This window comes from Hetaerina americana, unplaced genomic scaffold (assembly GCF_022747635.1).
Source record: "Hetaerina americana unplaced genomic scaffold, ioHetAmer1.1.p SCAF_3, whole genome shotgun sequence".
Taxonomy (NCBI): Eukaryota; Metazoa; Arthropoda; class Insecta; order Odonata; family Calopterygidae; genus Hetaerina; species Hetaerina americana.
Window position 1 is genome coordinate 102205768 of NW_027286874.1, and position 13838 is coordinate 102219605.

The 13838-nt window shown below is 34.3% G+C and overlaps 1 protein-coding gene across 2 annotated transcripts in view; it reads left to right on the forward strand.

Moving 5' to 3' along the window:
* Ubr1 (Ubr1 ubiquitin ligase) overlaps positions 1-13838 on the forward strand; it is a 90790-nt gene that overhangs the window by 52064 nt on the left and 24888 nt on the right. For both annotated transcript variants that reach the window (XM_071588287.1, XM_071588288.1), the window contains exons 8-20: positions 1170-1368; positions 2649-2759; positions 3801-3992; positions 4125-4265; positions 4348-4543; positions 4800-4975; positions 6276-6430; positions 6609-6858; positions 8635-8712; positions 8948-9166; positions 9797-9886; positions 12004-12274; positions 13335-13548. In XM_071588287.1, coding sequence (XP_071444388.1) covers positions 1170-1368; positions 2649-2759; positions 3801-3992; positions 4125-4265; positions 4348-4543; positions 4800-4975; positions 6276-6430; positions 6609-6858; positions 8635-8712; positions 8948-9166; positions 9797-9886; positions 12004-12274; positions 13335-13548 — 2292 coding nt within the window. The remainder of the gene's footprint in view (positions 1-1169; positions 1369-2648; positions 2760-3800; positions 3993-4124; positions 4266-4347; positions 4544-4799; positions 4976-6275; positions 6431-6608; positions 6859-8634; positions 8713-8947; positions 9167-9796; positions 9887-12003; positions 12275-13334; positions 13549-13838) is intronic.

The following is a 13838-nucleotide window of genomic DNA, read 5'->3' on the forward strand; positions in this document are numbered from 1 at the left end:
AATACATATGTCAAGCTTATCTGGGTGTCAAAGGCAACCTCTAATTTTTTCTGGCCGCACCCACCACATACTGTAACTAGAATGATTAGGTTGGTAGAAAAAATTGATTTTAAGGAATCCATGAAGCATGCAAATACTGGACAGTTTTAATGACTGAACAGAAATGAAAAGTATAACAACTTTCATATTTATTGATTAAAATGAACAATCCCTCGCATTTCTTCCTGTAAGTGCCCACAAAAACCTTGTCAGTGGTTCATTAGTTATTGGACTACACTTAAGATATCATATAGGTCGATTTTATCTGTATTTAATATTTAATTATTAAAGTTTGTATTAAATAATATTACTGTATGAGTTGCACTCAAAATCTCTCAGGAAAGGCACTGGTTTGGTATGAAATTTAAGTGGTGAGTTTGAATCGCAAAATCGGAAAAAAGATACATTTTGGAGGGAAGGAGAATCTATAAAATAATTGCAATAGGAATGAATATACAAAGAGGGAGGGGATCAGATGGCAGGTGAGAGATATTCATGGTGTGTGGCAGGTGTTGTCGACTATAGAAAGGATTATGATAGGGGTAGGGCTAATGGGTTGGGATGCTAATGGGTTGGGGTGAAGATTTTCTTGTAATAGTTTATGGTTTCTAAATAATCTCATTTAAAGTCTTCATTCTCTGCATCAAATAGTGGCGTTATTTTACTCGGTGATTTCGTATTTCTTCAGAATCTTTGATTATATTTATTTTTCACTTTCCATAAATGGCTGTTACTTTTGTCACCTGCACATATCAGGAATCATGCTAAACTGTACACAAATAATTGCATTGTAAATTTGAAAAAATGCTAATTTAGCCCTCAAAAAATGTATGTATTAATCAAACATGAAGTATCAATGAAAGGGTGTGAGATTGTGCCTGATGGATGGAAATGACAAGCAAGCAAACAGTACCATCTTCCCCCCCCCCTCTGATTTTATGGCATGCATTATGTTCAGAATCAACCTTTCCTGCTGATTAAGTTAGGTGTATTAATGGAGTGACTTTTTGGATATATTATGTTAGTTAATGTGTGTGTGTTGTTGTGTTGACATCAAACACACATTTGTTTGTTCCTTGTTTTTTTGCCTGCCATCTTTTTAAGTCAAGTTTTTATTTTCTTCCACACAGATATGCCTTTCATTTGCTCACCTTGGAGCACGCTCCTGGACTTCCATCAGATTTTAGGCGAAGAGAATGTTGTCAAGAAGCTGCAAGATTATATAATCAAGATAATATTGATGAGTCCGAAGGGAGCCCAGAAAATGGCAATGGAGGAGATCTCTACTGTACTGTTTTGTACAATGATGAATGCCACACATTTGAGCATGTATGAAGTCAATCAGATTCTTAAAATACTAAAATAAATACAGAATGAACTTATGACCTTAAAAATAATATACGAGGAGAGGATTACCCCTAATTAACGCAAACCCTTTAAGGATTCCACATTCCGCAAAGAATATCGCCTATGGGATAACTCTTTTTTTGTGTTATACCGTAATGCATTTGTTTTTGTATTAAGTAAAATTATGAATGAAAAATGAAAATGCAGGAAAACAAGACTTGCTCATTAATTTGAGTCAAATTGGAGCTTTTCAATAGTCTTCCTTAAGACTTTTTTGGTTCCGAGCAAGCCAGGTGCTAGGCAAAACAGCTTTTTTTGGTTGGTTTAAGCAGTTTTATCATTCCTTAGAGAATTTGTTATTCATTGGAAAAGCTATAATTCATTCCATTCTATAATCCCATTTATTTGTTTGAACTAAGTAAACAATGTTAAATAATAGTACACTAAATCATACTTAGTTAAGTGTATCATGTACCATAGAATAACTTATCATTAGCATCTCATGTATGCCTAAAGATGAGCATTAAAATGAATATAGGAAGAGATCTCCATTTATTTTATCAGCATCAATTTTCTTGGTCATTGAATTTGAAAATTGAAGGAGCTGATTCAAACTTTAATTCCTTTTGTCCCAAAACTTCTCTAAAATCCTCCTGCTCTAAATTTTGGGAGCATACTCTCATGTGGGAAGATATTTTTTGTCAACCCCTTTGTCACATCATATCTTTACGTCTTGATATTTTCTTAATTTCTTATCTTCAGGAAAAGAATGAAAATGTACATAATAGCACTGCTCCTATATCCTGTCCAATGTTGACCCATGTTTGCCACAAAATGATTAAATCAATCCTGTGGTCTTTGCTGCGACAGTTGTGGGCAGACTCGTCCAGTTGTCCATTCCATCATGTCCTTATCATAAAAAAACATTGTTCCTTGTTTTTGAGCGACAGCATCAAAGATCTTGAAAGTTGGCACTTCGTAGAAAAAATGTAAATATACTATTAAAGTGGACTGTTGAAGATTTAACTTTGTGATATTCCATCCTTCCATTCTGTAGATAGAAAGATCCTTACCAAATACAGTGTCACCGTTTATGTTTTAAACCCATGTGTGTTTCAACATCATCCTGTGTGCTGTATGTTCCTACACATAGCTAATGTATACTAAAATAGTTAGGGGATTTCAATTGGATAGGTTTACATAGATTGAAATGACAAAAAAGAGTACGTGAGAAATATTTCATGCTTGCATTATCTTTTCAGGTTATCAGCACTATTTCACGGGTGGTTAAATGTCCTCATAGAGAAGCAATGCAGTTTGTTACTACCATTGACTTGGAAGGTCGAGCAGTTATCAAATGTGCTAAATTTAGTGTAAGTTGCATAAGTTTCACTTAATTTTTATGTTAAAACTAAATACATATTTTCAAATATATTTGCCAAAGAAGCAAATATAGTAGCAGTAGTACTTGTCTGTTACGTTCAATTCAAAGGAATCACTTCACTTGAGGTAAACATTTTGGCTTTGTAATATAAAACATTTAAATATGGCATGAAATGCATTAGACCTTTTCATAAAAATAACTTGGGAACTTGGAGGCCACAATGATTTTGGTGCAAAAACTGTAATGCACTCCATAAAAGAGTAAGAAAACTATGCTCTTGTGAAAACACAATTGGTATTTTGTGTGACAAACCAAAATAATAAGTGATACATTTTAATACTTTTACCATCTCATAGTCATTAAATATTAAAATGTACAGAGAATCCTAGACAATGTTCCAAGGGCATGTAGTTGTAGACCTTATGTTAAAAAATTCAAACTTATAACTATTCCTTGTGTGTATATTTTCCATCCTATTGTTATTGTGCAGCAAAACGAAGCAATGATCAGTTTCATTACTAATGTACATACAAGACGTTGTAATGACTTAAGGATAACTACCCAGAACTTAGCTATGTTTTCTAAGAACCTAAATTATGATGTGGTGAAATGCCTTAAATCATTACCTAGAAAACTAAGGGAAATAAAAAAAAATGTTTGACATTTCAGTCTAAACTAAATCAGTTTCTGTTCAAACATCAATTGTATAAAGTGGATGAATTTATGTCTCTCTTTACAAAAGTAATTTTATTCTTATGCATGCTGTTACTGCTCCTGTTTACTGTTTTCTTTTTATTTGTGACTCTCATTTGTATTTAAACTCAACATGCAATTTATTATGTTTGTATTGAATACTTGCAATCTATGTGATATATTCCGTGCATGTCTTTCAGGAACCAATGAACATCATCATTATTATTATCTTGACTATTCTGTTATGCTCACAACTGCTGAAAGAGTCATTATAATGTCATGTTGGTATGTGGTGTATGTATGCATCTCTGTTGAGTATAAATATGTTATTTCACAGGTTTGTAGTGGAGAGCGCAGTGAAATTGAACGGTTCACTTCTCGCCATGGTGGCCTCCCAGTCAAAGTATTGGTAATGCATGCGCATGCCGTAGCCCATCAGACATTTGCCATTCGTCTCTTATCGAGGATGCGCACGTTGTTGGCCCAAAGTCGAGATCTGAGAGCTGTGTTTTCCAAAGTTGTGCATCAGGTGAGAATTTTTATACTTATAAGAATGTAAGGTATTATAATTATAAATGAAAAATCATGATATAGTTTATCCATTCAGGAATTGTTATTGTAATGGAAACCCAAATGATTTTGTACTATTTTTGTTCACCAGGGTGACTCAACAGAACTCTCGATTTTAGAAGGCATATTGAAGCGAGATGGTTTTCTTTGGAAGTCAGCTAAAACACATTGGCACAATCTTTTCATAACTGGAATGCTTATGGAGTACTCAAGTAAGAAATTATTTGCACAGGTGCGTTAAAATTCTACCTTTTATTGGAGATTGTTTCTTTTCCTTTGGTATGTCTTTTCATTGAAATTTTTTATTTGCATAGGTGTTCACCAAACATTATGGAAACGTGCTGAAGGATTTCATTCATGATGACCATGACCATCCTTTCTCTGTGGCATCCCTATCAGTTCAGATTTATACAGTCCCAAGCCTTGCTCGATATCTTATTGCCCACTCTGATGCTTTGTATCCTCTAATCAATACATTTCTCTCCGAGTGTGCTCCAAAATGTAATAGAGGTGGGTAATGTAAATTATTTCAATTTATTACTGATGACATTGATAATACTAGATAATGGAAGACTTCCATGTACTTATTCCCTATCAACCTTTTCCCATTGTGTTTCCTTTCCTTCCATTTCCTCATTATATCCTTAACTGAAATGGAAATGGCAACCTATTTAGAATTATGCTTATGATAGCTAAGTTTTCTTTATTCCTTTAATAATATTTTATTGAATTGAATTGTTAAATAAGATTTCATCAATTATTACAGAGGGGAAACTGGAATTTGAGCGCAATGTTCCGAGTGCATCTTTCAAGAGAGCTCAGTACATTTTGTATGATCTAAGATATCTACTCACCTCAGTACCTGCATCATGGACTGATGCACTGAGGAAAGGCTTCCTCCAGGGATATTCCCTTTTGCTCTCTCTTCTGACAATGTTGCAGGTAATAATTTTGAAATTATGCCATCAAAATATGTGCAAGGAGTAGAGTGTATGATTAGTTCATAAAACGTAAGAGTTTTGTTTAGCCGTGAAGTAATGATGGTGGAAGTTTGAATTTCTATTTGGAAATAGTAGTTCAATGCGTAACTGCTTGAATTCTGATGATGTAAACAAAGAGATTTTTTTTCATAAAAATAATTTGAACGTCACTGTGAACTGTAACTCTTCTGAAAAGAAATGGGAAGAGGCTTAGTGCAATGTATGTAGTTAATTATTTGAGGGGTGATTGAAAAGTAATAAAATAATTACTTTTGAAAGAACTGAGTGTTCATGATGCGGTTGTTTGCATTATAAATCAATCCCTAGCATAAAATATGTAGATTTGGAACTGCACTGATTTGGAGAGAGAGAATGACATGAATCATTATATTATTTTATTCGTGCAAGTTTGCCATGGGACCAGAATGATGCTGCTCAATTAAAGTTAAGGTGGCACTGGGAAACTGCTAAGTATCTGCTAAACTTCTCAAGCATTAGCCCTTCTGGTTTTGAATTATTTCTGAATAAAAATCTCTCTGGGGGCAATGATCTCACAGTATGGTTGAATTGATGTAAACTTTAGGGCTGTCCATTGCAGTAATACTGAAATTGAATCAGTGGACATTTGTTGACTCCACAGGTTAGAGCCAACACAAAGAGTTAAATTCTTGTAAAAGAAAACCCAAAATTTTAAAAAAATCCAAAATATAAAAATGACTTTCTGGGAGGGGGTTAGATTATATTCGGGCGAATAAAGGATTAATAACAGTAGATAGGAAAATGGTAGATATATATACAACTGTTGTATTTCATACTGTTACCTGAAAAATAATCAATTGTGAAATATTTTGATTACTTTTACTACTTATCATTTTCATAATTAGACCAAAAAGAAGCTGTTTGTTTGTTTCTTGCCATTTCATAGAAAATGTAATTTTCCATTCTTTCTCCCGGAAATATTATAAAAAACCGTTTTGAAAGGTGTTTCATGTTCACTAGATTATCAACTTGTAAAATATGTCCCATTTAAAGGCTAATTTACAATATATTTCCTGAGAACAAGCATATGGAGAATTTCAATGATTAAAAAGTTTCCATAGCAGTGAAAAGTGAACTACAATGTCCTCAAGTTTGGATGAACCCTAGACCTCCTTAGAAACTTCCTAGGGTTAAACATCCAAATTCATGTCCAAAAACTACCGTTCAGGGAAAATATTTTTTGTGTTCTTCAGACTTGTAAAATTATTTTCCATTTTGATTAGGGGATGGATGCTGTGACTCGTCAAACTGGACAACATATGGAGTATGAGCCTGACTGGGAATCTGCCTTTAATCTTCACCTTATTCTGGCTCATGCCGTGGCTCTATTCATTGATTGGTGTTCAACTGACCGTGTTGTACTGATAAAGGCATACAGGTTAGGATAATAAGTTTTAGTTACTTATTTTTATATTATTTTTTGATTAGGAATTAATTGATTTCAAATAGATTCCAATGGATTTCGCTAAACTGCTGTTTGCATAATTTGAATAATTTTAAAATACAATTTTTCAGTAAATGATTGTGTATTTTTATTGTATTTTCATCCCTCACAGAGCAACACTAAAGAAACTTCAAGAATCACAAAATGTGGGAGGAAACCAGATGGGAGATGGGGACACCAAAGGAGGGGTTATGGTGGGTGAGGCTGTTGAAGTTGGTGAGCATTCAGCTGCCTGCATCAAATATGATGTAGCTTCAAAGCCTGTTTCTGTTCACCTTCCTCTCTCCAGGCTTCTGGCTGGCCTCCACCTTCATCTCCACAAACACGGGCTCTCTTTTGATAGTCCAGAGTTTCATCCTGATGTAAGTGATTGCCTTTCTACAAAGTTAAAATTATTGGCTATTAGCTCTAAAGATATAAGATCAATAGGGTTGGAAGTCAAGTGGTAGAAATGATGAATATTGGGTAACAATGACTTAGTATTCATTTACACCTTCTTTCTATTACACTGCCCAATTATAGTAAAACCTTGTCATCATCGGGTTTCGCCCACCTAATGGTGACAATGTTTTGTTGAATGTTATCTATGTAATAATAATATATTAGTAGGAAATGATGCAAAGTCATTGTTACCAATTATACTCTCTCCTAGTTACCCTCAATTGCCATCACATGATTTATTTGTACCGTAGTCTTTGTCACAATAATTGATAAGAAGCTCTTGTAGTAGTTGTTATGGGAAGCGATCGACAGCTAAGGTCATTTGGGCCATTAGGGATGGTTGAGAAAGGAAGGGTGGAGAGAAAACCAGCATCGGCATTAGCCTACTCTAGTTGAAAGGCACCAAGGACCCACAGTTAAACCTCCCATGCGACGGGCGTCGTACTCACTCAAAGTGCTCTCCACAAAGCACCTCTAGTAGGAATCAGGATGCCACTGGAAAATATTTGTCACCAGGATTTGAACCCAGCCCCTCTCGGTGGGAAACCTGTACGTTAGCCACTGTGCCATCCCTACATCATTCATTGCATTAAAATATTTGATCTTTTAATTATTTATCATTGTAATTATCTGTAGTAGTACCCTTGTGGGAAGAGCACTGATTAGTCCTTGGATAGCTCAAGTTTGAATACTTTTCTTGGTACATGTTTGCTTATGTGCCATCAAACTACATCTGTGTGGTGACATTCTAATCAGTGGTCATGCTGAAATTTGATCATTGAAGTTAGAGGTGGTGTATGGAAATGCAGCAGGACTGCAGCAACTTGTTGTTCCAAAATTCATTGGAACAAAAATATTCAACTTCAAAATATCTGGGTGACGAATAAATTATTTTAAACATAAGTATATCTTGAGATTCCCTATTCATCTGCTAAATTTGCAATGTTGTTCACCCATTCATTGAAACACAAAGCAACTTTAACTGATAAGTTTTTAAATTTTTAAGCCCACAAGTAGGAAGAAAGCACTTGCTGCTACAAATACTAAATTAGTAAAAAAAATATGAAAGTAAATGTCTTATTGTAGGTAAGAATCACCGAAGAGTTAGCCTTCCTTCCATAGGCTTAACTGATAATAACTGTAGAATTAATATTTTTAAAGCAGATGGAAATACCATCTAATTTCTCTTGTCTTTCCCTCAACCCAAAAGTCGTTTCACTACGTGCTTATATTCCATCTGTTACTCATGCTTCTATTGAGATGGTCCATTCTCCTTTTTAAACTGTTGTCTGATTTTCCTTCATGATCAGTCACAGAAGAGGGTTCTCACTTGAATTAAGACTGTAGCATGTTTCATTTTCTTTTCTTCAACTTGTACTCAGGATTTCAATCATTATTTTGGACTGAAAAAACTTTGTTTTTTGCTCTATACTTAAAATCTAGGATTCTTTTTAACTGTGGTATTTTACTTGTCGCAAGAAAATATTGTTGGTGCTGTCATAATAAATGCAAATGGGGAACAAAAATTCTTGATGTGAAATGAATATTAAAGTACAACTGAAAATCATTTGTATTCATTAGTTATGTTCATTGTACCAGTTTTAGATTTTTATTGTTAGCAGTTGTCGTTTTTGTCATCCATATGATATGAAATTTGATTGTCAAGGTTACATTTTAATTGCATGTTCCTTTTTCAGAGATTTGTCCTTCATTCAAAACCTACTCCAGTGGAAATTATGGAACCTGTTTTATGTTGCCAAGTTATGATAGCTCAGGTAATCCAATGTCTTATATTTTTTCCTATTCTATGACATACCTCTAACCATAAAACTGATTTAAGTATTATAACTTTAATCAGTTCTCTACTAAAAAAGATATGTTGGTTTTACTCATATTTAATCTTTATGTGCCCTTCAGGCCTATTAATATCAATTCAAGTCAATCGTCAGTGAGTGCTGTAATGTTTTTGTAGTGATGTAAGTTACTAATGTGCATTTTATACATTTCCAGGTGCATGCCGGTATGTGGAGACGAAATGGCTATGCTCTGTTGAACCAGCTTTACTTTTACCACAATGTGAAATGCCGCTCAGAGATGTTGGATCGTGATATTGTGCTCCTTCAAATGGCAGCATCACTTCTTGAGAGCAATGAATTTATCATTCACCTCCTCAATCGTTTTAACCTTGTGTCATGGGCTAGTCCGGAATTTGAAACTATGTCATTTAGGGTTAGTATGCTGGAGATTTTATAATACTGACCACAATTTGTGGCACATGGTGACATATGGATTTATGTAACTTATCTTGATTTCTGATAAAAAACTTAGTTTTTCAATATCTTAATTAAAATCTCTATTCAACAAATGTATTCATTACTCCATTATCAAATGGCTTATTCATCAATGATTACTCATGGTCCCCAGGTTATGAGCGACCTGACTTAAGACACTTTAATTGCAACATGCTCCCAAGTCTATCCATAAGGATAATTTTTAAATTATCCTCTAAATAAAATAATTTTTTTCACTGATATATTTAAACTTGTATTGAGTAAAAAGCTAATTGGCTCAGAATCAGACCAATGCTAGGGTAATTGTTCCTATGATAGTTTTTCACTTTCACCTTCAGTATTTTATTTAATTTGGTGTGTTTGAGATAGCCCTTATGATCCCATTTATTTTTGCACATGAGCCATTTATAGTATTCATTATTATTATTTCCAGAAAATGCGTTACTTACTAGGGTTATGAGTTTTGATCAAATTGGAGCTAAAGATACTCTCAGGAATATGTCATGAATGTAACTAGGACTGCCAGTATTTCATGCAAAATACATTTTCTATTGTTTTTATCTTATAGAACCCTGAGGAAGACAGTACTCGTCAAACTATATCTTTGGTGGAGGAGATGTTAGGACTGCTAGTGAACATTTGTGGAGAGAGATGGACAGTAAGTGTGATTTTGGTAGTGTTCACATTTAATTTTTAGAGCTATATACATGGGGCGGAAGTTTGATATATTGGGACGTCATGTTCCCTTCATAATCATTTGCTGTATCAAGTGCTCTTTATTGCCAATGGTGATTTCATATTCATACTTAAGCTGATTCCTATTACTTTACAGGATATTATAGCTACTGATGTTGGAGTTTTATGACATAGGTATAAGGATATCAACTGGGGAACTATGCATATAATTAATCATACTTTTTTATGACTTTGAAGGTTATCTATAGGATGTATGGACATATTTTAATAAAACGTAAATTTTTGGCTGTTGATCTTAGTGTATACTCTATTCTGGTATCATGAATACAGTGCCTCATTGGCTAGAGATTATGCATCATATCTTTTGAATGAGATGATATTTAATCTATTAATGCAAAGGTTCTACATTTTTGTCATTTTTAACATACATTTTTGACGTATAAAAAGATATATGTATACAAACTTATGGGATGAAGTATGTTATTGTTCCATATTTTTAGTCCTATATCCCCTGGAAAACTACTCATCTGCATTTTGTCAGTAGGTATGGAAAAGTTTTACTTATTTGCAAACAAACTGTGGAACTAATGAGCTCACACTAGCAAATAAATGAAGGACATAATGTTTCAATCACTTAGGTCCCAGTCTTCATTTCATATGCTTTTTTCTGATCAAAGTTAGGGCCATCAGAATATTTTTATGGTCAGCTCACTAATACTGTTGATATACATGATATAATTGAATTTTCCAGACGTTGATCTCTGTGCACATTATTAATGGAAACGGGTAGACTCTGCGATATCCAGAATTTTAATTATAACCCCTTAATGGGTTATAATGGCACTGTGGACTGAATGAAATGCCACCCCACAGAAAAAATGAGCCACCAAACATGTACATTTGCCCTTAAATTTATGAATGGCAGCCTAAGATGGTTGAACTTATGTGCACTTGGCCTTAAAATAAAGATGCAATTTTTGGTTTTCCATGTTAATGCAGAAGTTGATTGCTTTTAATATTGATGAGTGCTGTGGGTGCCATGCTTCTACTTCATCATTGCTGATTCATTTTGTGTGTGAACTATTGGGAAATGAACTACCTTGGGTATTACTTGTTATATCAGGATTCTTGTTATATATCATGTTCTTTATATCAGGCATATACCGTACGTACAGATGAATCCCACTTGATGAAAAGAATTTTGAATTACTATCTTTCTTTCTATTTTTATTTTATGCATAAAATAATAACTATATTGCAATAATGTCTGAAGTATGGATGCAAGACTAATTGGATGAAATGTGATTTTAAATTTCCAAAACCTTTGAATAAATTGCTGTTAATCTATCATTGCTAATTGATGAATTGCCCCAAATCATTTCATGCCGGATATTTATGAAGCCATTAGTTTGAAGCTCCATTTTTCAAGTTGACAGAAACATCAGTGAACAGCAGCAATCCATACAATGCTCCTTGATTAGCTTCAAGTTCTAAAGTCATAGTGATTGGTATTTCATAGAATTGAATATTGATTGTTACATTTTTGGGCTAATTTTCTGCCGAGCTAATAGAGTGCTCTTTGTTTACTGTGAGTGTATTCTTGGCACACTACGGAAGCAGTTTAGAATAATAAATATCGCAATTTTTCTGTAAAATTTCCAAGATTTTCAGTGGTATAACATTTTTTAGTTTGTCAGGCATAATAGTTCAGCAGTTGATTATACGATTGGCATGACTGCTGCATTAAATGTGATGAAATTCGCGTTTACCTTCTTTGTGCACCATTTAAAAATTGATGCTTATTTTGTGTATGCACCCATATTTGCCTCTTCAAGAATAGTTAAATGTAACTAACAATAGGCAAAAAGTTACCCTTTTAGTTAACTCTGATTACTAATTTATAGACTTTTCTTGAGCTCCATTTCTAATTCTGATAAAAGATGGTTTAAGGTGAATTGTTTGGTGTCAATGTTTCATTTGCACTCGAGTTTTCATTTAATCCATATTGTATTAACTTTCATGTGTTCATTGAATAATGGTTGAATTCATTTATCCAAATGATCCAAATTCATCTTTCAGGTTGGTGTAGGTGAAGGTGTCACACCAAGGTCAGTTGTCAGAAGAGAAGTTGTCCAGCAGCTGTGTGTTCGGCCAATGGCGCACTCTGAACTGGGCCGGGCATTGCGCTTGGAGGATGGTGGTGCACCTTCATCAGTGCCCTCCACTTCATGTCTTGATGATGTTCTCGCTGAAGTTGCTATATTCCGACCAAGAACTGGCCAAACCAATTCTGAGAGTAGTGGTTCCAATCCTGGATCACAAGATCGTGGTGTATATAAACTTCTGCCAGGTAATTGAGGCACATTCAGTGGATTATTGGAAAAATTTTTGAGGGTTGCCTTAAGTCTGTAGAATTTAGGTTGGTCAAAAATGTCTTTCCATATCTGCTTCGTACACATTTATTTTCTGGGCAGTCACTATCCTCTCATATCCCATTTTCTGGTATCACCATCCATGTGTTCAGTAAGCCTTCAATTTAAGCTGCTCCAATTTATGCTTCTGGTAATATAAAACCATGGCCAAGAGCGGTGAAATTGTTTTGCATAATTTACTTACTTATAAAAAAAATAATTTTCCAAAAGTGAAAAGCATTGCTATGGTGGGCAACTTCAGTAGCATGATATAAATATATGTTCTATTTTTGTTCTTTGATTAAACGTCATTTAATTCTGTTATGCTATTGCCATATAATCCATATGCCATATATTGACGTAAAAGTTGAGGAATTGGTAGGCAGAGCAATAGAGCCAGCATCAGAAATGTATTATTATTAAAACTTACATGTGCAGATAGACAATTTCAGGGGGCAGACAAGTCCCAAGTATTATAATCAAACTTGCCTTGGAAAAAAAATAGCATGACATATCGTGACGTGAATCAATATCACAAAATGAGCTTTTCATTTACAAGAGTTCCTCTGTAACTGCAAGTGATGTATTCGAAGCCCTTCCTTGAGTCACTGCTACCACAAATGGACTTCTATTTATTGTTTGTTTCTTTTCCTTGAGATACATGTAGTCAAATTGTGTTACAGGGCTGATACTTTGGGTTGGAGATGTTTGTAATTAGAGGTTTTGTATGATTTAGTGAATCACCTCTTTTTATGCAAACAATTATTATAATAATTATACAACTCGTACGCTTGCACAATGCTTCAACTGTCTTGACTAATGTAACATCATCATCATCATGAAATATCAATGTATCAAGCAATCAAACTCATAGGTTTGGTGAAAGTGTGGTAATTGAGCCAACACCGAATTTTATGGCGTTTCCTTCGAAAGTATAAAATACTGATGAAACTGTATTCTGCCTGTGATTAGTTTTTGTTTCATTTTTCTACCATATAGGATTGGAGAGTGAGTATGATGTTTTCTTTTACCATTATACCCGGGAGGAAATGTCCAAGTCGGAAGAAGTCCAGAGGAAAATAAGAAAGTCCCAGGGCCAATTGGAATGCTGCCCTCCGCCTGCACCACCTCCTCTCACGCCACCCTTTGCTATGCTTGCCAACCTGCTTCAGTGTGATCTTATGCTCCACATCATGACCACTGTTTTGCAGAGGTATTGTATCATAGTCATTTTACAAATATCTTCTAGCATTATAGAAAATAAAGAATGAAAACAGCAGTAATTTATTAATGAAAATGGCAAGAGTGAAAGTAAATATCAAACTCACACTATTAAACATTTGTATTATAACTTCTAGTATAGAAATAGGAAACAATAAATGTACTGTATTTCTTGGCTCAAAAGACACACTTCTTTTATTCCAAAATGTTCTCTAAAATCAGCCTGAGTCTTATGGGCCAAGGGTACAAGAGAGTAATTTCCACGTATAAGCCCAGGCCAAT